The sequence below is a fragment of the Vespa crabro genome, chromosome 2 (assembly GCF_910589235.1).
Source record: "Vespa crabro chromosome 2, iyVesCrab1.2, whole genome shotgun sequence".
Lineage (NCBI taxonomy): Eukaryota > Metazoa > Arthropoda > Insecta > Hymenoptera > Vespidae > Vespa > Vespa crabro.
This window is the reverse complement of record NC_060956.1, coordinates 5024762-5047004: the sequence shown is the minus strand read 5'-3', so window position 1 is coordinate 5047004 and position 22243 is coordinate 5024762. Positions and strand designations below refer to the sequence as shown.

Here is a 22243-nt window from a genome sequence, read left to right as displayed (position 1 = left end):
ATGATTGGCTGTCTGTCCTGATATTTTCATGTCTTATACGCATAACAATAAAAAAGAATTAACAATAAATAAGAGTTGATAAGGCAAAATAAAATATCTATGTAATCAATTGTTTCGTACTTCTAATATCAAAACAAAATATTATTCCTAACCTTACATTATTAATAAAATTACGAAAATTGAAGAGTATGCCACTGTTCGAAGATATACAACGTGATTATATGTACATATATTTAAGAAATAAATATGAAATATGTATATATTTTTATTAAAAAAATCATCAATAAAATAAATTTTTTAAATATGTATTTATATATTTATTTCTTTAAAATGATTCGAACTTTTTACTTTGAATCCTTCAAATTTTATAATTTATTTTTTAATTTAACTGTCAATCGTATACTTTCAATTATTTTCTCGTCAAAAGTTATTTTTACGTTACACAAGATATATATATAAAAAAAAAAAATGTATAAAAAGAAAAATTAATAAAAATTGAAAAAATTAATTATTTACTATAGAAGAAATTATTTCGTATTATTATATCCATAGATACATATATCTACACGGAATCGCGAGTAACACACGTCGTTTACTTCCGTTTTAAAGGAATTGTCACTCAAACAGAAATTCTTTTCTTAACAGTTGTTCCTCATCATTTCGGGATAGGCCGTCGTGCGTAAAAACACAAACACCTCTCATCTTCCTACCGGTCGCTCTTTATTATTTTAGACGAACCCCTTACGACTCACCATCTGCATGCATACCCACGTCATTTCAACTTTTATACCCGATAAGCATTGAACGGCAAGAGAAGGATCCGCAACTTCGACGGGTGTAAGCCACCCTGAGTATGGCCTGCGTCCTTTGGCCAATTAAATATCAAATATCGTTCTTTTTGTCCAACAGAAAGGAAGGACTTCCGATAGCTTTTAAACATTATAAATATATTATAAATATAAATAAGAAGGTATTCCAGAAAAAAAATTATGAGAAAGAGAAACAAAATAATTGTATGCTCTCGATAATACGAACAAAGAAAATATAGATCAACGTAATTCCAAGATTAAATATATCCTTGAAAAATTTATTAGAGTACAAGTCTGGCAAGAAACCTCCATCTTGGCAAATTCGATGGCATTGATGTCACCAATTCATGCTCGTTCTTATTTCGCATTCAAACAAGTACTTACGTACATTTTGGATGTTTAGTACGATAGTGTAGGATAATTTTACGAAATAAAGATACCAAGGAACGATTTCTTTTGTCAAACACGGAGTTGACTCACGAGCAAGAAAATACTTGGAAGAAGAACCGGCGCTATTCTTGCATCCAGGTGTGAGCCTGTAACGCCAGTGTAAATATACAACACTTACGCCATTCCGACGGAGCCTCTTCGAGAACTATTAACGTATCCCTCTCTTGTTCCTTTCCTCATCCACTTTCGTATGTTTCGACCTATTTCTCAGCTACTTGTCTGCGCTCTTTGGCCCTTTGAGGGGCTAATAAAAAAGGACTACGAGACATAGAGACATCGTTCTCGATTCGAGGGAACAAAAACGATGGTCTTTAAAGTCTATATGTTTATGATTTCAAACTTATAAAGAACATTCATCGTTTTTGACATTCTTAGAAAAGTAATAAATAAAAGAGAGAGAGAGAGAGAGAGAGAGAGAGAGAGAGAGAGAGAAAGAAAGAGAGAGAGAGAGGGAGATTAATGATATTAATATATCGCGGATTATAATAATAGCAAATCATATTTACATTATTGAAATAATAATTATAACAATGATGAATTCACTGTTAATATAACATATATTTATGTGACGTATTATATTAATATATCATATCATATTAATATGACATATTTTATTTATATTAATAAAGAGTACATATTTTGTATTAATCGTCTTAATGAAATTGAAGTCTGTACTAATTCGTATATACTCATACAAGCTTTTTTTGCATCATTAAGTAGACACGCGTCTCGAATTAAGTAACGCATCTTTGCGACCGTAAACGGACTTGTTTATCGTGATCGGTAGCTGAAAAGTCGAGTTGTTCTCCAGAAGAGATTGAAGCGTGTCAAGGAGTCAACTCGTCCAGTGGAGTAATAACGTATCGAGATAGTCGTGAAAGAGATACGGAGTAATATTTAATTATCATTAGCAAAGATTATCTGCGTTTCGCTTGCATATTCGAAATGTCGATCGTTTTTGAACAATGAATCATTTTGGAAAGCATTTTACGTCAAAAATAGAAAGAAACGAAAGCGGAATAATACAAAGTGGAGAAAAGATAAGAAACGGATCGTAAAAGAATTTCGAAGAAATACGGACTTCGGGATAATTTTAAGTTTGAGAATATCTATGATCTTAGCAGTTAACCTTTGTATTTAGAAATAAAAACAGATAACTAATTTCTTCCTAAACGAGTAGCCAAGAATCTAACATTCCAAGAAAGTTATCTTTATTATCTGCCTTTTTTATCTGGTATATCCAATAGGAACGATCAACATGAAATCCCGAAGGAACACGATCATAATTATCGAATTATGCACGACTCAATGTTTATACACATACACACATAAACATATATATATATATATATATATATATATATATATGCACGTACGATTTATTTATTAACAAGATTTCTTCGACGCGTTTCTACGCATTGATATGATATTAGAAAATGTTACGACCTAAAATTCTTCGCCAACATTAGAAACGAGCGGCGATAAGGAAGAAGCTCTTAGCTACTCTCTCATATCAATGTTAACTCACTGTACATATTTCTTCGTAAATAGTAAGTAATAATCATTTGAAAGTAAACATTTACATTGGCAAAAATTCTCTTCCGTTGTCAATCAATAATCAATCGGATATGTCATGCTTTTAGAACGACAGAGAGATAATCACGCTTTTCTCGTATGCTTAAGACGACACGCGTTCGAGAATCAATCTCAACAATGTCCAATGGGTAAGAAAAAAGATTTGAATATTACCGAGAAACGTTATCCGACATTTCTCGCCGCATTACGATAGCGTAGGACGTACCGGAGAGATGATGAATTGCGTTTGTCTCTCTTGTAAATCCTTTGAAAGTAGAAATACATACGTATGTGTATTCGTGTTTGTCTGTAACACGAAGAAAATACACACGGGAAGAAAATCCGTGTGAGTCGAAGAGTTTTCGCATGTGTATGTCTATATATGTGCGCGCATACTAACAAGCAATGCGAGGGAGTTCTCGAAGTCGGTCTTTAGTCGGTCTTTAGTTTCGAGTAAGCATTCGTTCAAGAGAGGATTCACCGTCCCCTCGTACACGTTCACGCACCCTCATTCTTACTCTCAGTCTCACTCTCATTCCCTCTCACTCTCTCTTCTTCTCTACCCTTTTCTTCTTCTTCTTCTTCTTCTTCTTCTTGTTCCTCTTCTTCCGGCTTAATCGTCTATCACCCAGCCGGCGATTCGTATGTTCTTTTATCCTTGTTCAAGAGCATCCTCGGACTTCCGTTCGCCAGTGAGATACATTTCACGTAGTGTTTACTCCAAGAATAGTCAAGTATTATCTTGAAATCAATTTTTATCCTTCGAAAATCTAACTCAATCAAATAATAATAGTGGTTGGTTTTGTGTTGATCGGCTAAAATAAATAAAGCAGTGCGTCATTACAGTGAACTATGACAAATCTTGATCGGGCTCATGGATATAAAGAGAAACGATAGTTCTCTCAGAGACAACGAGAAAAGTGTTGGATAAATCGACAAACGACGGCGATGCCTTTCGCGAAAGCAATGACGACGTTAACGCGTCGATGGTAATTGTCGGCGGGGAAGTGCAAAGTGCAACGAACGAGAGCAGAAAAGTTTTTTTTTCTTTTTTTATATCTTCCTTTCTTTCTGTTTTTTTTTTTCTTTTAATTCTCTTCGTGAAAGAAAGAAAGTCAATCTCTCTCGTTCATCTTCTTCCATCGCTTATGTTCGGTATGGATCGACGAAGAACTCCAAAAAGGAGAGGTCTCTCTCCTTCCACCAATTCTTCACAAACAGGTAAGATTAATACGTCCAAATTTATCTTAATTCATTCGTTCATTAATTCTTTCATTAATTAATTAAAACTCCAACGAATCTTTTCGAACGCGTCACGATATTTTGATCGAACGTTGGTGGTCCGTCTTATAAATGTGTTCCATTGATGAAAATGCGATCGTATCTCGAGTAGCTACTGAATACCCTTTTTATTGAAATATTGCGAGCCTCGATCATAACGATAATTAAATAAGGACGAGTTCTGCGTTTCTAACTCATATAAATTTTGTTTAAAATTTTTAAAATAAATAATTGATAAAATTATCTCTTAGAAAACAAGTGAGTTGAGTTAATTTTAACCCACTTAGAAACGAAAACGTATTTTTCGACGAAAGAAAGAGAGCGAGAGGAAAAAAGAAAAAGAAAAAAAAGGAGATCAAAAGAATCCCTATTTTTATGTCTTTCGGAGTTATCTTCAATATCGATATATCCGACCTTACGATAAGACTGACCCGTGACGATAACCATATGCGTTGCATCAACGTACACGAATCTCAATGTTTAACAGGGAAAAACGTTACAACGTGACAACATTGACACCAAATATAATCGATTAATCGTCGCAACTATAAAATATAATCGTTAGAAAATAAAGGAAAAATCAATGCTTGTTTATTCAAACCATCTGTTATAATCGTATGCGCACATATACTCACACACTTACACACACATAATGGACTTTAATACGATTAGTGTAATGAGAGACATGAAGTATAACGAAGGATGGCTTATTGTTATGTTCGAAAAGATAAGTTTCGTGTTCCATCGTTAAATATTCAACGACGTCTTCATTGTGATCTTTCGTTGGTCGTCAAAAAAAAAAAAAAAAAAAAAGAAAAAAAGAAGAAGAAGAAAAAAACAAAAAAAAAAGAAAAAGAAAAAAAATAATCCTTCATCTGTAAATTTTGATTAGTTAAATCCTAAACAAAAATATTATATAAATAAAATATGCATACACGCGATACAAGCATGGCTTACAATAAATGGTCCATTATGAGGATAGCATCGAACTCTTCTTATTCTACTTTATTACTACGAAAGTTTTTGTCGAGTACACGGGCACAGTCTGGGTCTTCATTACTTCGGTTAATCGTCGGACATCTTCCGCCCTTTTGCCGGTCAGTTAGCTCGCGAATCTCGCACGCTTTCGGCAGAAAGAGAGAGAAACGCGCACTGGGCAACGTATATAATGACTCTATTGTAGCTTCTTTCTCTTTCTCTCTCTGGCCTAAAGCTTGCTTTCGTAAATAAACTCTCGTACACGTGGTTGATTCGAATGCCCTTCAAAGTTGCTAAATCGTCTATACAATAACACGAACTGAACGTTTCTATTATTCGCATGAAATTTATTCTCCTGTCTTGTCGAAGAAGAGAACGTTAAACAAAACGTCATTAAAATCCGTGACAATCCGCTCGATATTCAATGTTTAGGTTAAAAATACATATATGTGTATATGTATGTTGAAAATATATACATAAAAGAACCTTGGATCGTTTTCATAAAAATCGTTGAAAGGAAGAATGCGTCAACGTTAACAACCGCTATCGCGGGTCACTCGATCGTCCAATGACAGTAGAATATTACGAGTACATAATGGCAAAGAGCATAGGTCATCAATGTAGGTAATAAAATAGTCTTAATGTTAAGGAGAAGCACCGTGCCATTTCTCCTCCTCCTCCTCCTCTTTTTCTTCTCGCCTGTTACCGGTACGATCTTGCTACTACGGAGGACACAACTTGATTGATTAGACAGTATACTTTATACTTCTAATTAAGTCGATATAATGTTTTGGTATCAGTAGCGTTCGCGCGACCTTCATACGTTAAGATTAGAAAGTGTGATAAGAGGTCTCGTCGAACTCTCGCATTCCACGATGAATTTTTAACATACATATATATATATGTTATATATGTTACATAGAGGACGTTTTATTTATTAGCTTAATATTTTTATCTGCAATCATTATTTTTTATTATATTATAAAAAATGATTATATTAGTAAATAAGACTGACTATATCAGATATCGATATCTTCCAACTTTACCTTCGTTATCAGTAAAAAATGTTTCGAGAGATCTTCGAGAGAAGAAAAAAACGTTTGAGATATAGAAGGTAGAAATAGAGTATAACCCTTTTGACCTTGGCGATCATTTTTTTCCTCCATTCCTAACTCCCCTGCCGGTCGAGATGGGCTTAACTCATTTTATCCTGAAAATGCCGTGGATCGTCTTTTCGGGAACGGTAACTGATCTTTCGGAAAAAGAGTCCGATGCCACGGACTACGGAGATGCTTTGTAAGGAAAGGAATACGGGACGATAATAGGTACTCATAGCGAGACTCGTTGTCGGGGAGCGCTGACCGCAGAGATAACGCTTTGACCCGTTACAAGCTCGAAGCACCAAATGAATGCCTTCACTGTATCTATCTTCTCAGGCCCAATCCAAATATGCAGCCCTTTTTCCTTCTCTCAATGCCCTTTACCGTTCCTTCGTCCATGTCTTTGCAAATTCACCGACTGCAACGGACAACTTCTTCGAGCTGAAGTCGCCCGTCTCATGAAAATTATTCTGCTAATCCTTTTACCTAAGTCTTTAGTTAAACTCTTCCATCATCGATGGGCTCTTCAATCTCAAGCGAACTTACTCACATTCGAATTTATTGAGTTACTTTTCAAATATATAATTATATTTTATGCTATAATAATCCTTAACATGATGATCCCATTGAGATAGACGAATGCAGAAACTTGAACGTTCTCTCGTACTTTCTAAGAATGAAGTAACTGTTCTAGAACCATCAGTGGTAACATCATCGACGAGTCAGCAATTGGAAACGATAACTGAGTTCCCGGCAACCGATGGTGCTACCGTAATCAGTGGATGCAAAGATCAGCCTACCATCTGTGGAAAGGAGGCTGCTTGTCGTAGCTTCCGTGACAACACCTCGCAATGCGTTTGTCCTCATGATTCCTCCCCACCTACGTCAGACCTCAAATGTCCGAATCGTTTGACCGGTGAGATTAGTTTATTTCTTTTTTTTTTCAAAATTAAAATTGTCCAAATATTTTTCTTTATTTTTATTTTCTTTTTTTTCTTAGTCCCTTTAACTCCACGACCCATACACAATATAATACCACCAAGTGGTAATGGCACGAACAGTACCACTGCTCTACCAGAAGCAGAACAGGTATTAATTCTTCGATCAATTCTCTTTAACATATCTTGATTCTTAATAAATATTTTTACTTCTTACCGCACGCATAATGGATAGTATTACAATGTTATTATGCAGGTTGAACGTTCGAGGCATAAAGTACCTGAAATAGTTGGAATTGCGATAGCCTTCATCGCAGTGCTAGTTATCCTCTTGAGTATAGTTTATTGTGTGAGAAGACGAAGTTATGGTGTAAAGTCACAGAGGAATTCATTGGATGTAAGCAGGAAGATATTGAATATTTTCAATATTGTTAAGACATCTTGCATCTTCTCACTTTCCTATTCTTTCTAGGCGTCTCCGATGAATCTAAAAAAGGGATTACTATTAGCAAACAAATACACGCCTAATCCTCAATACTTTAGTTGTACCTCGCCAGAGGTATTAATTTTACAACGTGAAAATCTAGTATTTCTACATGATATCGGCGAAGGTTGCTTTGGTAAAGTTTACAAAGGTACATTTATATAAATATATATAAATATATATATATATAAATATATATACTTTTGATATATTTGTTACTCGTGTAACGTTTGAAGATAAAACTAAATGTTAGGTACATTCTTTATAGGAGAATTACAAAATGGAGATTTAAAAGAGATCGTTGCGATAAAGGTTTTAAAAGATACTGTCTCTAGAGAAGCCGAAGAAGATTTTATGCGAGAGGTTGATATTATGTCAACCTTCGAACATAGAAATATTTTAACTTTGAAAGGTGTGGTCCTTCGTGATGCTGGAAACAGTCCATGGATGGTTTTCGAGTATATGCCATATGGTGATCTTGCTGAAGTTTTGAGATCTAATTCAAGACAGCTACATTCACCTAATCCTGGATTAGAACCGTTGACGAAGGTTATTATTAAAAAATATCTTCTAATATGACTTCTGTTTATTTCTTCAATTTTTTATTCTTATTTTTATTATGACAATCAACGACATTTTTATTCATTAGGATTCTTTACATTGGATATCCGTTCAAATAGCTGCTGGTATGACGTATCTATCAGCTCAGAGATTTGTTCATCGTGATTTAGCCTGTCGTAATTGTCTCGTTGGATCTGGACTCGTTGTTAAGATTGCAGACTTTGGAATGTCAAGGGATATCTATACCTGCGATTATTATAAAGTATGTATATTGTAATGACGATCGAATAAAATATATTATACCGATCTAAATATACCCGAATGCAAATTTAGATCGGTGGCTCGAGACTATTGCCAGTCCGATGGATGTCGCCAGAAAGTGTGATGTATGGTCGATTTACTTTAGAAAGTGACGTTTGGAGTTTCGGAGTTGTCCTTTGGGAGGTCTATTCCCTTGGAAAGCAACCTTATTACGGACATAATAACGACGAGGTAAGATGAAAAGATCAGACTTATATCTACTTAAGTCAAAACCAAGAACGTGTTATCTCATTATAAAAATTTTCACGTAGGTGGTCAAGTTGATCCTACATGGAATTATGTTGATCCCTCCTGACGAATGCCCACCATTCATTTGTCAAATAATGCGTGAGTGTTGGAAGACAGAACCAAGAGATCGTATAAAATTCTCTGACATATTGGAGAAATTAGAGAAAGTCCAAGAAAAATTAAATCAACAGGGAACATTACCAAGACCACCTCAAGGACCTGTTACCATTCGTACTCCAGATGTTCTAGATCCTGATGGTTACTTACTACCTGCACCAACAACGCCTCGTGAATATTTACAAACATTACCGGCCTTGTCCGATTAATGAAATCTTTATTGATATTTTTACACGAATGATCGTCGACGTTTTGTAGATTTGTGAATTTTTCTTCTTTTTTTTTTTTTTTTTTTTTTTTTTTTAATGTGATTCGTATACTTATATATGATGATCGAGATTAAAACGATCCTACGTGCTGTGAGCAATGATCGATACGAATGAAATGCACGTTAATGATATCAGGGAATTTACGAAGGTTCGGACCATCGATCCTTCAATGTCCACGCAATAGTATTATTCCTATTTTTAGAATAAGTTCATAAAATGAACGTTGTTATACGTATACAATTAATGTATCATATTTCAAGATAATTTATTGAATACTTGACGCAAAGTCGACTGACTGCACGAGAGCACAGTAAATAATAATTTGCTCTAGTTTGTATACTTGATTTCTTTTGTAAAATAATAATATATGAATGTACGAATATATAATATCCGTTTTTTCATGTATTGTATCCGCTAATTCTTACAACTATAAGAAATTGTATAAAAAAATAAATAAATAAATAAGGAAGAAAAATCAATTTTTAATTAACGATATTATAAGATTCATTTGATTTAGATAACTTCTTCAATCGTAGTCCATAAATTCAACGATTCGGCGTTCTGGAGTCTTGGGAAAATTATTGTTGCCGTGATACGATAGTGTTTTGTTTAAGAGGTAATCGCACATTCGAGAAAGCGTAGAACTATTCTCGGAATCGTTTTCGTTCGAAGAAAGAGCGTTCCAATCTCTCAGCGGGCTAAGCATGTACGACGATCGTATGATACTTTCGATGCGATTTCCTCAAAAACTTTGGAGGATCGTTAATGCTTGCAAGAGTGGTGCGATTCGATGGAACATCGATGGTTCAACCATTCTGTTGGATTACAAGAAATTTCAAGAGGAATATCTTGACGGAGAGAAGTCCATTTTCAAAACGAGAAATATCACGAGTTTCATCAGACAACTGAATCTCTATGGTTTTCGTAAAGTGACTTCGCATAATCGGGATCCTCTTTGCAACTCGCATAATCCAAACGTTCATGAGTTCTTGCACGATCATTTCCGTGCTGGTCGTGTCGATCTTCTCTCAAGAGTCTGTCGAAAAACCGTCGGAAGAAACAAATATTGTCAACGTCTTGGATCGCAGAGATGTACGACGATAAAACCGGAGAACTCTCCGGAAAAAGAAATCCGCTCTACATCGCATTTACGAATGTGTCAGGTAAGATATTCCTTTTCGTTACATGGGTTAGTCGGTGATCGTTCTAATGAACTAAGATCTTTCTTTTTTTCCGACATAGCTTGCCTTGACCGAAGCTTTGGAACAAATAAGACGCGAGTGTCAACGAAAGTGTTCGAATACATCGACTAGAAGTGAATCTGTATCTTCGAAACAAGGTTCTATTTATATATAATTAATGTTATCGAACTTGATTCTTCGATGTTTTTCATATTACAAGAAATTTCAATTTCAGGATTGCCAGAGCTCGAACTTTTTTCCATTCCACAAAGTGATCGTTCTCCGAAATACACGATGAAAAACGGAATACATTTTTGTTCAAAAAAAAGTTGCAGTCCGATTAATGATGACAATCCAAATCCTTGGTTCATTCCTAATACACATAATCTCGCTTTTTACGTCCCTTTAAATAATACTAAATAAGATCTAGTTAGTGCTTCTACTTTTTTTTACATAAGTTAACGAGTTCATTCAATGTTCTGAAAATGATACCTGTCATATATAGAGTATTATATAGATTTTGCTATATATCTCTGTAAAAATATTAGCTTATAGCGATAAAATAAAAAACAATGTTTATTTGAAAGAAATATTTTAAACTTCAAAATATAAAAGAATTATAAATTATATTCGTATGCAGAATATAAATTATGTATTTTGACTAGTACTGGATTGTGATTGTTGACTTGTAGCTCGTTTATTTTGTTCCTGTTGATGCCTCTGTAAAAAGCTTTTGAAAGATTCAGCTTGTTTCTTTTCTTCAATGTCTTCTTCATAAGTATTTTCAATTCCATCTTCATCCTCGCTTGATTCATTACCAGCATGTTTTAGATATATATCTGAAATTTCTCTACCACTATTTATAGTTGTTACAAAAGGTACAGTCTCCCCTGTGGCACTTTGAGTAGCATTTTCTAGCTGTTCTTTTTCAACTTTTTTTCTTTCAATATCTCGCTGTTGCTTCAACTTTTGCCAACTTTGCTTGTACTCGCTTAAATAATATAAACATGTATTAGTTTCCTTTTTTGCTTTTAATCTTATTAGTAAAATATATTAATTCCCTTTTCTTGTTTTTTAGATTGAAATATAAATGTACCTTTCATATTCTTTAACTGCATCTTCCACAAGTTCAAAGAATTTAGTGATACCTGCCCCAGTAGCAGCAGAAACTCCACAATTACGTAAATGACAATAAAACTCGTCCAGAGTAAGAGACATGCTTCTTGTTAAATTACTAATATAACTAGTTTCTGAATCAAGAGCTTCCTGAAAAGCTTCAAAATCCTGCATCCAATCTACAGCATAACTATGATCAACGATGTCAATCTACAAAAATTGATTACAATGACAATTCAAATTGAATTTATAAATATGTATTACGTATAATTTCTTCTTACCTTATTCATAGCAACGATAAATGGTAATTTTGTTTTGTATAGTATGGAACATGCATACAACATATTTGACATAAATGTAACAGGATTAACACTGCGCACAGTATCTAATACATATACAACAATAGTTGGAAATTGAGACGCCAATGCTTCCGTTATAATCCTACCACTTGCCGACCAAGTAAATACTTCTATTTGTCCTGGAGTATCCAAAATTACATACTCGTGTTCTTGACCTGCCTTATCAATAAGATCTATGACTTGATCAAATTTTGTAGAAAATAGATTTAATGTCGTAACTATACCACCATTTGGACCTAAACTATATTGTTTCATCACTTCTTTATAATTAACAGTATCTCTTATATCTGAAATGTATCCATATCATAATTAATTAATTAATTTAAACAAAAGTACATTATATTTATGTAATTAAACATTTATATAATTAATAGTTACCTATATTAGCTGGATAAGGAACTTCTTTACAAGCTGGATCTAAATTAATTACATATGGTTTTTTAATACTATACAAAGTAGAAACAATTCTTTGAACAAATGTTGTTTTGCCAGAACCAGCCATTCCAAGCACAATGATACAGGTTGGCTTTTTTCTTTGCACATCTGCATCTTGTGCTTCAGTTGCTTCAAATTTCAAATTGTCTGTAGATTGCGACATTAAAATATCTACACATAAATATTTTTATAAAACAGATATTATATCAATAACCTAATCATGAATTTCGAATGAAACACGTATTTACAATAAAAGAATATCGTTTCTAACCTAAAACAAATAGAAACTTTTCGCAATGTGTTTAACTTATAAATTTGTAATGACAATCGCTTATATCGAGCGTTTTGTGAACTATTAAAAATGCCACGTTTTATTTATATAAAATTATATATATATTTAATAATACAATTATCTCCTTTTGAAATACAATGAGTTATTTAGAAAATGATGTATAGAATGAAGAAAGATACAATTCAAATAATACAAATATTGAGTTCTAGAGGGCGCGTAAAAGTAAACAAATTACTGTATATATTCTATCTCTGTTTATCTAATGTCATATATGTAATCTTTAAAGTCCTAGGTAAATAATTTTCCGATAGTTTAAAATGAAAGCTATTCATTATTTATGTTTTAAAATTATTTACACGAACGATAAGTTCAGACATAATTCTTCTAACAACTTTTTTAAATGTTTGGAAAAGCTTCATTTTTATGAATATATTATTTTCAAAAAAGCAATATATTTTGACGCAAAATGTTTTTCTAAGAAAATAAAGCTTTTTCAAAAATTCGGAAAAGTCATCTTCACGTTTAAACCTTCATCCTTAAAATGAGGTTTTATTCATAAAAATCGGACAAGAATTATACATGGACTTATTGTTGGCGTAAACCATTGTAAGACTAGGGGTGATGAATACTTTTATGCGAGCTCCATTATAAAACGCCCCCATTGAATATTTTTCATATCACAGAGTACCTAATCTGTGGTTCTATGTATTCACCAAAGTAACCAAACTAATGCATTACTCCATGCATAACGCGATAAAAGATCAGCTGATATAGACATTATTTGTCATTTTGTAGTAACAGTAAAGAGCGAATAACGGCTTACTGAATTATATCAAAATGGATATTTTTTTAAATAAATTTACAGCAAATTTAACAGAGGTGTTGATATCTCAAATAACATGACAACAAACGTATTACTATATCGTACAAACGTTTATAAAGAATAGGTTATAAAAATAAATAATATCATTTAAACAATGGAAGAATACATGCATTTGTGGAGAGGTGTTGATAAATTATCATTCACATTTAGTGATAAACCAAATGGGATAATTAGCAAATTAATTGCCATTAAGGATTACATTTTTGTAGCAACCAATGCTAATTATTTATATTATGGAGAAGTATTATTGGAAGATGATAGATCTCCAACACTCAACCTTAAAAGATCAGAATTTGATGCTGTTGATATAGCATCTAATACAAATTATTTATTCATTGCAAATTCTAAAGGTCATGTATTAAAAGTAAATCCACATGATATGAGCATCGTTGAAACAATAATACTTAAAGAGGAACCAAAATGTTGTAGTCATGGGTATGTATTAACTCTTGATAAAACATTGAATTATTAAATTTATCATTATTAAACAATCAAGATTTTTATAATTCATTATCTTTTATAGGTACAGACAAGAAAATGAAATAATTAAAGTAAAATCTGTAGCAGTTAATGATTTTTCAGCATTGTTTGTTACCGAAAATGGACAACTTTGGGCAAGTGGAAATCAACCAGAGATAGATATCAACAGTACAGAACCTAAAAGAGTAAAATTTTTTGAAGGAAGAACCATATCTCAGGTTACTTGTGGCTCTAATTTTAATGTTGCTACTTTAAGAAGACCAGCAAAGACTATGAGAGATGATACAGATAGTGAAAATGAATTAGAAGAAGAAGTTTTTGTAAACTCATGTCCTCAATGTCTCAATAATATTATGTTAAGTCCTGCAAGTATAACATCATCAGATACTTGCCCAATGGGACTCCATGTTCAACAGTTCAGTGAAGACCGTTCTACTAATTCTATTAGCGCTTTATCTACTGCCAGTAAAGAACATGATATGCCTCTTCTTGAAGAATGTGATAGAAAAAATCAGGATATTGTTACTGAAGAAGATAAAGAAACAGATTTAAATAATATTTCTGAATTAGATAAAGAGGAAAAAAAGAATGTAATTTTTATAAATACAGAAGCAGCACGACAATTTTTAACAAGACAATTATCTTGGGTTTCATCTTATGGAAGCGTAAAAGAAGAATCTATTGAAAATATAGATAATCCAACCAAATTAATCAAGCAAAATGTTTCTAATATGGCTAATTTTGTATATGAAGGTGTCAAAAATGTTGGTGGTAAAGTTGTTACACTATCAAGACACATGAGTGGAAGTTCAGATATTAATGAAATTAAAGATGACAACAATGAGCAATCAGAAGAACAAGCGGCAGAATTGCCAAAACCTGGTACAAATAATTTAGCACTTAGTTTACGCTGTGAAGAATTTCCCTGGTCATCGAGTACTGGATCATTAGAACATGAATTATCACAACAGGGATTAAATGAAAGAATTAATGTTCTATCTCGTACAGGTAGTAACATATTGTCCACTGAACTTTGGACATGGGGTGATGTGCAATATGGACAATTAGGGACAGGAGATAATATTAAACGAATAAGGCCAATATTGGTGGCAAAACTCAATAATACAGGACTTAGAAAAATTGCTTGTGGTGCATATCACGTAATTGCATTAACCTTAGATGGTAGAGTATTTGTATGGGGAAGAAATAATTTTAAACAAGTTACATTAAATTCGATAGCAGATCAAAGTGCACCTCAGTTGTTTAGTACAAAATTATATTCTAATGAAAGAGCAAAAGATATAGCAGCTGGTACTGCTCATAGCTTGATAATGATGCATCATGGTTTATATTTCATAGGGCAATCAAGGTATCAATTTTATTGATATCATAAAATTTATTTATACTTTGCATTATTCTATGCAATATTTAATTTAAATTCATTATTGTTTTAGTAAAGATGCAGAAATGTTTCAATTGGATATACAATCCACTGAACAATTTAGCACAAAACAAATTTTTAGTTCTGGACAATATAGTTGTTGTTCCTTTATAAATGAACCTACAATAAATATAAATGAAGATTTAGTGAATAATCAAATATTTTTAGAGCAGATGATAACAGTTTATCAGAATTTAATTAAACCATTCCAAAAAAAAGTGGGTGCAACTCAAGAATCAAATGTATATGAAACTATGTGCCGTTGTTATACAGAACTATTGAATTTCAGTGTACTAAATGTTCTTAGTCTATGGGATTATTTCAAACATATTGGAGAAGCATATGAAGTTGTAATAATTGCTAATATAGAAGAATATTCTACAGTTTATAAATATTATTTAAATGTAATTTGTGATATTATTTCTTTTGGTGGCTTTATATACATTGCAAAAATAATTGAAGTACCCCAGATAGTATCAAATTTATTTATAGATAAAATGAAAGGAAATGGAACGAAAAAAGTTAACAATGAAATTGCGATAACCATGGCACTACAGCATCCATTGAAGAATTTAGATAAGTAAGTTTTTTTCTTATTTATGTTCTTTGTTTTACATACAGTTATACATTATAAACATTTCAGGTACAAGAATATGATTCAAAGTTTAATGAAAAGTAATGGACCACGAATGGGGATTGAAAGACTGCATGATGCACTTGTAAAATGGGAACAATTATGTGATGAACAAGAGAAGCGACAAAAAGAGGCTGAAACTACGAGATCTTTTTGGGAAAATTCAGGAAAAGTAGGGGAATTATTAAGATCACCTGAGAGAAGACTAATTAGAGAATCACGATCTCATCCTATAGCTTTATTAAATTCTGGAAGATTTTCAACGCATTGGTTTATTTTGTTAACTGATATATTTATCCATGTAAGTGGAACTTACCATACAGTGCATCCACTTAAAACTCTGTGGGTTGAACCATTATCAGATTCTGAATCTCTACAGGTATAAAATAATTTCTTATAATAATAAAAGCTCATATTTATAAGGATTCATTATAACTTTATATTTATTTTAGAATGCTATATCAATCGTAACACCAGAAGATAGTTTTGTACTATATACTCCAACACCCTCTGAGCGTAATGAATGGCTACATGCTTTACAAAACGCAATAAAATGCAGTGTGCAGAGAGCAATTGGAATTGCTCTCCCAATAGTACGTTCAACCTCATTCTCTTTCACAAAGCACAGTGTTTTCAAGGATGCGAAGTATACTGGTATGATAAGATATGCACTTAAATAATTTTAAAAGTGTTATTTCTAAAACGGATGTGTGATTTTCTTAAGATGCAATATGTAATATATCATATGTTGAATACTATTTTAATAGATATTTTTACATAAGAATTATTATATCACAGGTCGTTGGTTAAATGGTAAACCACATGGATCTGGGAAATTAGAATGGTCTGATGGTCGAATATATACTGGTCAGTTCCATAAAGGTATTATTTATGGTACTGGTAAAATGGAAATTCCAATTCAAGGTACATATGAAGGGCAATGGAAAGATAATCAACAAAATGGTTTTGGAACAATGAAGTAAATACATATATTGTAATATCTGAAAATTCTGTTAAAATAATAGATTTTACTAAAATATTAAATATTGTAATATTTTAGATACGTAAACGGAGATATTTACGAAGGCTATTTTAAAGATGGATTACCACATGGACATGGTGTTAAAAAAGAAGGTCACTTTATGGCCTCTGTAGCATCTGTTTATATAGGAGAATGGGCTGCAGGTGTTAAACAGGGATATGGAATTATGGATGATATCATGACTGGTATTTTCTTATTTTATAAATTTAATATAAATTTTCAGCCATATAATATATCATTAACATAATTCTATATATTTGTATATTATAGGAGAAAAATATTTAGGATCATGGAACAATGACATGAAACATGGATCTGGTTTGATAGTTACACTTGATGGTATTTATTATGAAGGTGCCTTTAGTCAAGATGTCCTAACGGTTTGTAATTTATTTCATATTCATTATTAATATCTCTAATATAAAAGACGTTTTAAAGAAAAAATCCGTTTACAAATATATTAACATTAAGGGCTATGGAGTTATGGTGTTTGAAGATGGTACTCATTATGAAGGAGAATTTAAATCTGCAGGAATATTTTGTGGAAGAGGTGTTCTAACATTTCGCACTGGTGACAGATTAGAAGGTAACATAAATGGTGCTTGGAATGAAGGTGTGAAAGTTGTAGCAACATTACATATAAATAAAGCTAGTGGAAATGTCTCAACTAACTCTAAACCAACGTAAGTAGTTTGTGTAATAGCCTGCAAAAGCTTTTCCATTTAGATAACATAGTAAATGTATCTTATGAATGTTTAGGCATGTATAAAATGATATATATAAGAATGATATAATAATAAATATCACTCAAAAAATATAATTTTTTCTAAGATAGTTAACTAAAATGATATGCATTTGATATTTTTAACAGATCTTTTGGTAAATTATGTGTAGCACCAGATCAAAAATGGAAAGCTATATTTAAACAATGCTATCAACAGCTTGGTGTATCTGAATCGACTGCTAAGGCCAACTTCAATGAAAAGTTTGCAGAGACACAGAAAGCTTGGCAAAATGTAGCAGCTATAATTACAAAATCTCATCAGAAAACACTGCAACGAAAAAAAATGTCTGGGAATACATCAACAAACAAAGAAAAAAATAATGAAAGTATTGATCAATTAGATAAAATACCTTGTTTTGGTAAAGATAAACTTACAATCCAAAGTTATAAAGAAGTACATAAATATTTAATACAAGCTTTTGAAAGTCCGCATCATCCATTGGGTGCTCTACTGACAGAAATTGCAACAGTATATACAGCAACATATGGTGGTGTAAGAGTACATCCTCTTTTATTAAGTCATGCTGTTTCTGAACTTCACAGTATTACATCAAGAATATATGACATAGTAACATTATTATTTCCTGCATTATTAAGAGGTGGTAAGGAATATGTTCTAGGACCCGAGGATGATGATAAAAACGAGGGGTATGTTATATACAGACTCGATTACAATTAATATTTTTATCTAAATTTTACTAATATTATGATATTTTGTTAGGCAAGTAATAAGTGCGGCTGCAATATTACATCCAATATTACTACCACGTGTGCATTCAGCTCTTTTTGTGCTGTATGCTTTACATAATAAGAAAGAAGATGATGCCTACTGGGAAAGATTAATGAAATGGAACAAACAACCAGATATAACTTTAATGACCTTTTTAGATGTTGATCAGTAAGTTTGTCTTTTGCATCTGCATTTATACAATATATATTCATAATATATTTAGAACTATCATTTCTACATATAATTACATAATTATTATATTTAATTCTAGAAAATTTTGGAAAGAAGTAGCCACTACTAATTTTGGAGAAAATTCATATCAAAAAGAATCACATTTTTGTGAAGCTATAGAAGCTTTACAACAATTAAAAACAACATTCTCTCCTTTAGAAAAATTGCTAGTCGTTAAAAATACCTTTGAACAAATGACACAAGTAAGAAATCTTGGTATTTTATATCGCAAGTTTTAAAATTAAATGCCATAATTATTAATATTCAATATATATTTAGGCAGTTCAGAAACATTTAGATTCTACATACTTATGGACAATGGATAAATTATTCCCAGTATTTAGTTTTGTTGTAGTACGTGCTAGTGTATTACAATTAGGAAGTGAAATACATTTTATTGAGGATTTTATGGAACCACATTTACAAAATGGAGAACTTGGAATTATGTTTACTACATTAAAAGTAAGTTCTTATTTTTAAAATATTTTTATGTTATAATACAATATACGACATATTTTATAATAATATAAATTTTCTTATTATAGGCATGTTATTATCAAATACTGCAGGAAAAAACGAATGCCGTTGATTAAAATATTTTCAATGGTAATAATAGCCATGATGAGGACAAATGCATGATATAGGATTAGTCATTTTAAATGAACAAATTTTATGTTGCTTAATATATAATAATATATCTATATATAAAATACTATCAGAATATAAGTCAGGCTAAATCTTACCTCATATCTTTACAAATTTAAAAAACTCTTTAGTATAAAAAACATATTTGTTATATACAGTTTATGTAAATTAATTGTTACAAAGATTGCAATGTAAAAGTAATATATAGTATCATCATAAATCATCTTGTATTTATATCTAAATAATTTTAACATGTAACATAGATAATAATGTTACATACCAATTTATTTAATATTTATATTGTTGTATAGTTTATGTATATATATGAGCTTAAAGGTACAAAAGCATTAGAATATAAAAAAATAATTCCGTGCATTAAATTTGTATGCATAGTTACCAAACAAATTCCAGAAATATTATGTTCGTTACATAATCGACATTTATTTATAAGCATGCCTTTTCTAAAACTGTTGTTTTCAAAAACTAATAATCTGTAATTCATGCATTTTCTTCATATAATTTTAAATATGAAATGAAAAATTAAAATTATAAATATGAAATGTGTGTGTGTGTGTGCGCGCGCGCGCGCATGTGTGTCAAATATCCCATCTGTTATTTTAATTATGAATGAAAGTGAAAGATTCACATCGTAAATAAAGCCTGTCGTAATATTCTATAAAGACCTTCATTCATATGTCGAAATAAATACTACACTACTATAGTACTATTACTCCCCTACTACTATTCCTATAGTAGTACTACTAATAGTATATATATACAAGTCAATTGTCTACATATGGTTAGATATTTTTTAAGCAGTACAGATCAATTGTCTTTATCGACAATCGGTAAATAGATTTATTCATTTCTATTGATGGCAAAATAGGACTCTTGTTTTATTACCGGTGGGTAAAACATTTTCCTGTTTTACTTTGAATTCCTATTTATCGAAGACCTGTAAAATAAAATTCTTTGTTAACGACGGCGGTAAATAATTTTCTGTTTTATTGATGGTCGGGATAGTAGCCCCTGTAGATTCTTATTTTGACAGTAATATAATTCTTCTTTTAATTTATTAGAAGGTTTCTTGATAGATAATATTTCTTTTTTCAAGATCCTATTGTACATAAATTATTCTCTAATAAGTATCATATTTAACACGATTTTTTTTTCAAAGAAAATAAAACTTTTTCAAAAATTTAGAAAAGATATCTGCTAGATTAAATCTTCGTCTTTAAAATGAGATCTTGTTCTTTTTTGTTTCTTGTTCTTTGTTCAATTAAAATTGGTCAAGAATTATGCCTGTTCTCATTGTTTTGCCTAAACCATTATAAAAGCACGGGTAATCAATAGTCTTAAACATAAAGTTAAATGATCTGATAAGAGATAACTTTTAAACCGTAAATAATTATCAATTAACAATATATACACATATAGATTAATTGCACTTAAAAAAGATATAATTTAAGAGAAAATGTATACATTTATTACTGAAATAAAAAATTGATAAATATTGATCGAATAAAAAAAAATTAATTTGCATTTTGCAGAATATTCTTAACCTAATATATCGTCCAATAATCATTTTATATATATCTCAAATAAAATAATTAAAAACAATTATTTTACATTAAAAATCTTTACTGATTTTTACATAATGTCACATAATCTATATATATATTTCACAAGTGATTTATGTATTTGCGACAAAATGTTTATAAAGCATTCTTTTATCCCGCCTTTTTATATCACTCACTATGCTACCTCAATTGTCACACAATTCCACCATTTCATATATATAGATATATATAAATATGTGTGTGTGCGCAATTCGATATTAATTATATTGAAATAATAAAAGTTATCTAGTCATCAATCAGTGATATTAAAAAAGAATTTATAATGAGATTCAATTTGATTCGTCAATTTTATAAAAAATGTAGTGTCATTGGTATTTGCGATAGAAGGTTACATGTACGGTCATCGACAGTATTATATCGTAGTGACATTTTAGAACATTCGATTAATTCGAATAAAACATTTTTTGCTGGTATTTTTCTCATTTACTTAAATAACGATACTTTTATCGTGTTGTTACTTGTTCTATTAATTATACATATTATCGTATGATATGTTTTACAGCAAAACAAATACTCAATTTCTCAAATACATTTCATGTAAAAGGAGAAGCTGAAATTATGTCTGGAGAAGGACAAATTAAATCTTTTACTGTTGATTACAATGGTATTCTGCAAGCACAAAAAGATGACAATATCTTAATTATTGATGTTAGAGAACCATCTGAAATTGATGAAACGGGAAAATTACCAGGAAGCATTCATATTCCAAGTAAATCATTTATTTATGAGTATTATTGCGAGAAAATTTAATTATTTGAATTATTTTAGTGGGAGATGTTACAAGTACTTTAACAAACCTTTCTGAAGAAGATTTTGTAAAAAAATTCAACAAATCAAAGCCACATAATGACACAAAAATTATATTGAGCTGTAGATCTGGTAAAAGAAGTGGTATGGTCCAAGAAGAATTACAAAAGATGGGATATGAAAAGTATATATAAAATTTTTTAAAATTCATTATTTAAAAGATTATTCATATATTTTTGATAAAATAGTAATAAGATATTTTTCTTTTCCAGTGTATACAATTATATGGGTGGTTGGCTTAATTGGGAAAGTAATCAGAATTAAAGTGATAGTATAATTGAGCATAATATTGTTATTATTAAAAATGACATGATTTTGTGACTAATAATATATGATACATACAATAAAAAGGACTTTACAAATGAATAAAAAATTATTAATTTCCTAAAGTAATAATTGGATATATATATATATATATATATATATATAAAT

General features: G+C 31.1%; 5 protein-coding genes across 6 annotated transcripts; 4 read left to right on the top strand and 1 right to left on the bottom strand.

The window, feature by feature from the left end:
* Positions 1 to 3642: 3642 nt before the first annotated feature.
* On the top strand, positions 3643 to 9597 carry LOC124421687 (tyrosine-protein kinase transmembrane receptor Ror-like). Of its 2 annotated transcripts, none has more exons than XM_046957157.1 (9): positions 3643 to 4055; positions 6888 to 7109; positions 7194 to 7282; positions 7388 to 7528; positions 7604 to 7766; positions 7884 to 8164; positions 8265 to 8438; positions 8510 to 8668; positions 8749 to 9597. In XM_046957157.1, the coding sequence occupies exons 1-9, from the start codon at positions 3821 to 3823 to the stop codon at positions 9049 to 9051; spliced, it is 1767 nt and encodes a 588-aa protein (XP_046813113.1). In that variant the 5' UTR covers positions 3643 to 3820; the 3' UTR covers positions 9052 to 9597. The 2 variants fall into 2 exon arrangements, with proteins under 2 accessions (XP_046813113.1, XP_046813112.1); XM_046957156.1 differs by having other exon boundaries at positions 7367 to 7528.
* A 126-nt stretch (positions 9598 to 9723) lies between these two features.
* LOC124421689 (heat shock transcription factor, X-linked member 4-like) lies at positions 9724 to 10717 on the top strand. The gene is made up of 3 exons (XM_046957160.1): positions 9724 to 10274; positions 10354 to 10450; positions 10528 to 10717. Exons 1-3 carry the CDS (start codon positions 9816 to 9818, stop codon positions 10713 to 10715), a joined length of 744 nt encoding a protein of 247 aa, XP_046813116.1. The 5' UTR covers positions 9724 to 9815; the 3' UTR covers positions 10716 to 10717.
* Positions 10718 to 10850: 133 nt separating this feature from the next.
* Positions 10851 to 12690, bottom strand: LOC124421688 (GPN-loop GTPase 1). Its single transcript, XM_046957158.1, has 5 exons — positions 12474 to 12690; positions 12146 to 12373; positions 11690 to 12054; positions 11389 to 11618; positions 10851 to 11283 (listed from the first exon to the last, which is right to left on the bottom strand). Exons 2-5 carry the CDS (start codon positions 12363 to 12365, stop codon positions 10941 to 10943), a joined length of 1158 nt encoding a protein of 385 aa, XP_046813114.1. The 5' UTR covers positions 12366 to 12373; positions 12474 to 12690; the 3' UTR covers positions 10851 to 10940.
* A 322-nt stretch (positions 12691 to 13012) lies between these two features.
* Positions 13013 to 20046, top strand: LOC124421738 (alsin). Its single transcript, XM_046957292.1, has 14 exons — positions 13013 to 13812; positions 13901 to 15226; positions 15312 to 15878; positions 15942 to 16311; positions 16385 to 16586; positions 16731 to 16911; positions 16993 to 17159; positions 17245 to 17354; positions 17446 to 17657; positions 17846 to 18406; positions 18480 to 18656; positions 18760 to 18922; positions 18999 to 19181; positions 19265 to 20046. The coding sequence occupies exons 1-14, from the start codon at positions 13472 to 13474 to the stop codon at positions 19310 to 19312; spliced, it is 4608 nt and encodes a 1535-aa protein (XP_046813248.1). The 5' UTR covers positions 13013 to 13471; the 3' UTR covers positions 19313 to 20046.
* Positions 20047 to 21158: 1112 nt separating this feature from the next.
* Positions 21159 to 22177, top strand: LOC124432939 (rhodanese domain-containing protein CG4456-like). The gene is made up of 4 exons (XM_046982298.1): positions 21159 to 21414; positions 21507 to 21713; positions 21773 to 21935; positions 22024 to 22177. The coding sequence occupies exons 1-4, from the start codon at positions 21267 to 21269 to the stop codon at positions 22073 to 22075; spliced, it is 570 nt and encodes a 189-aa protein (XP_046838254.1). The 5' UTR covers positions 21159 to 21266; the 3' UTR covers positions 22076 to 22177.
* Positions 22178 to 22243: the final 66 nt, after the last annotated feature.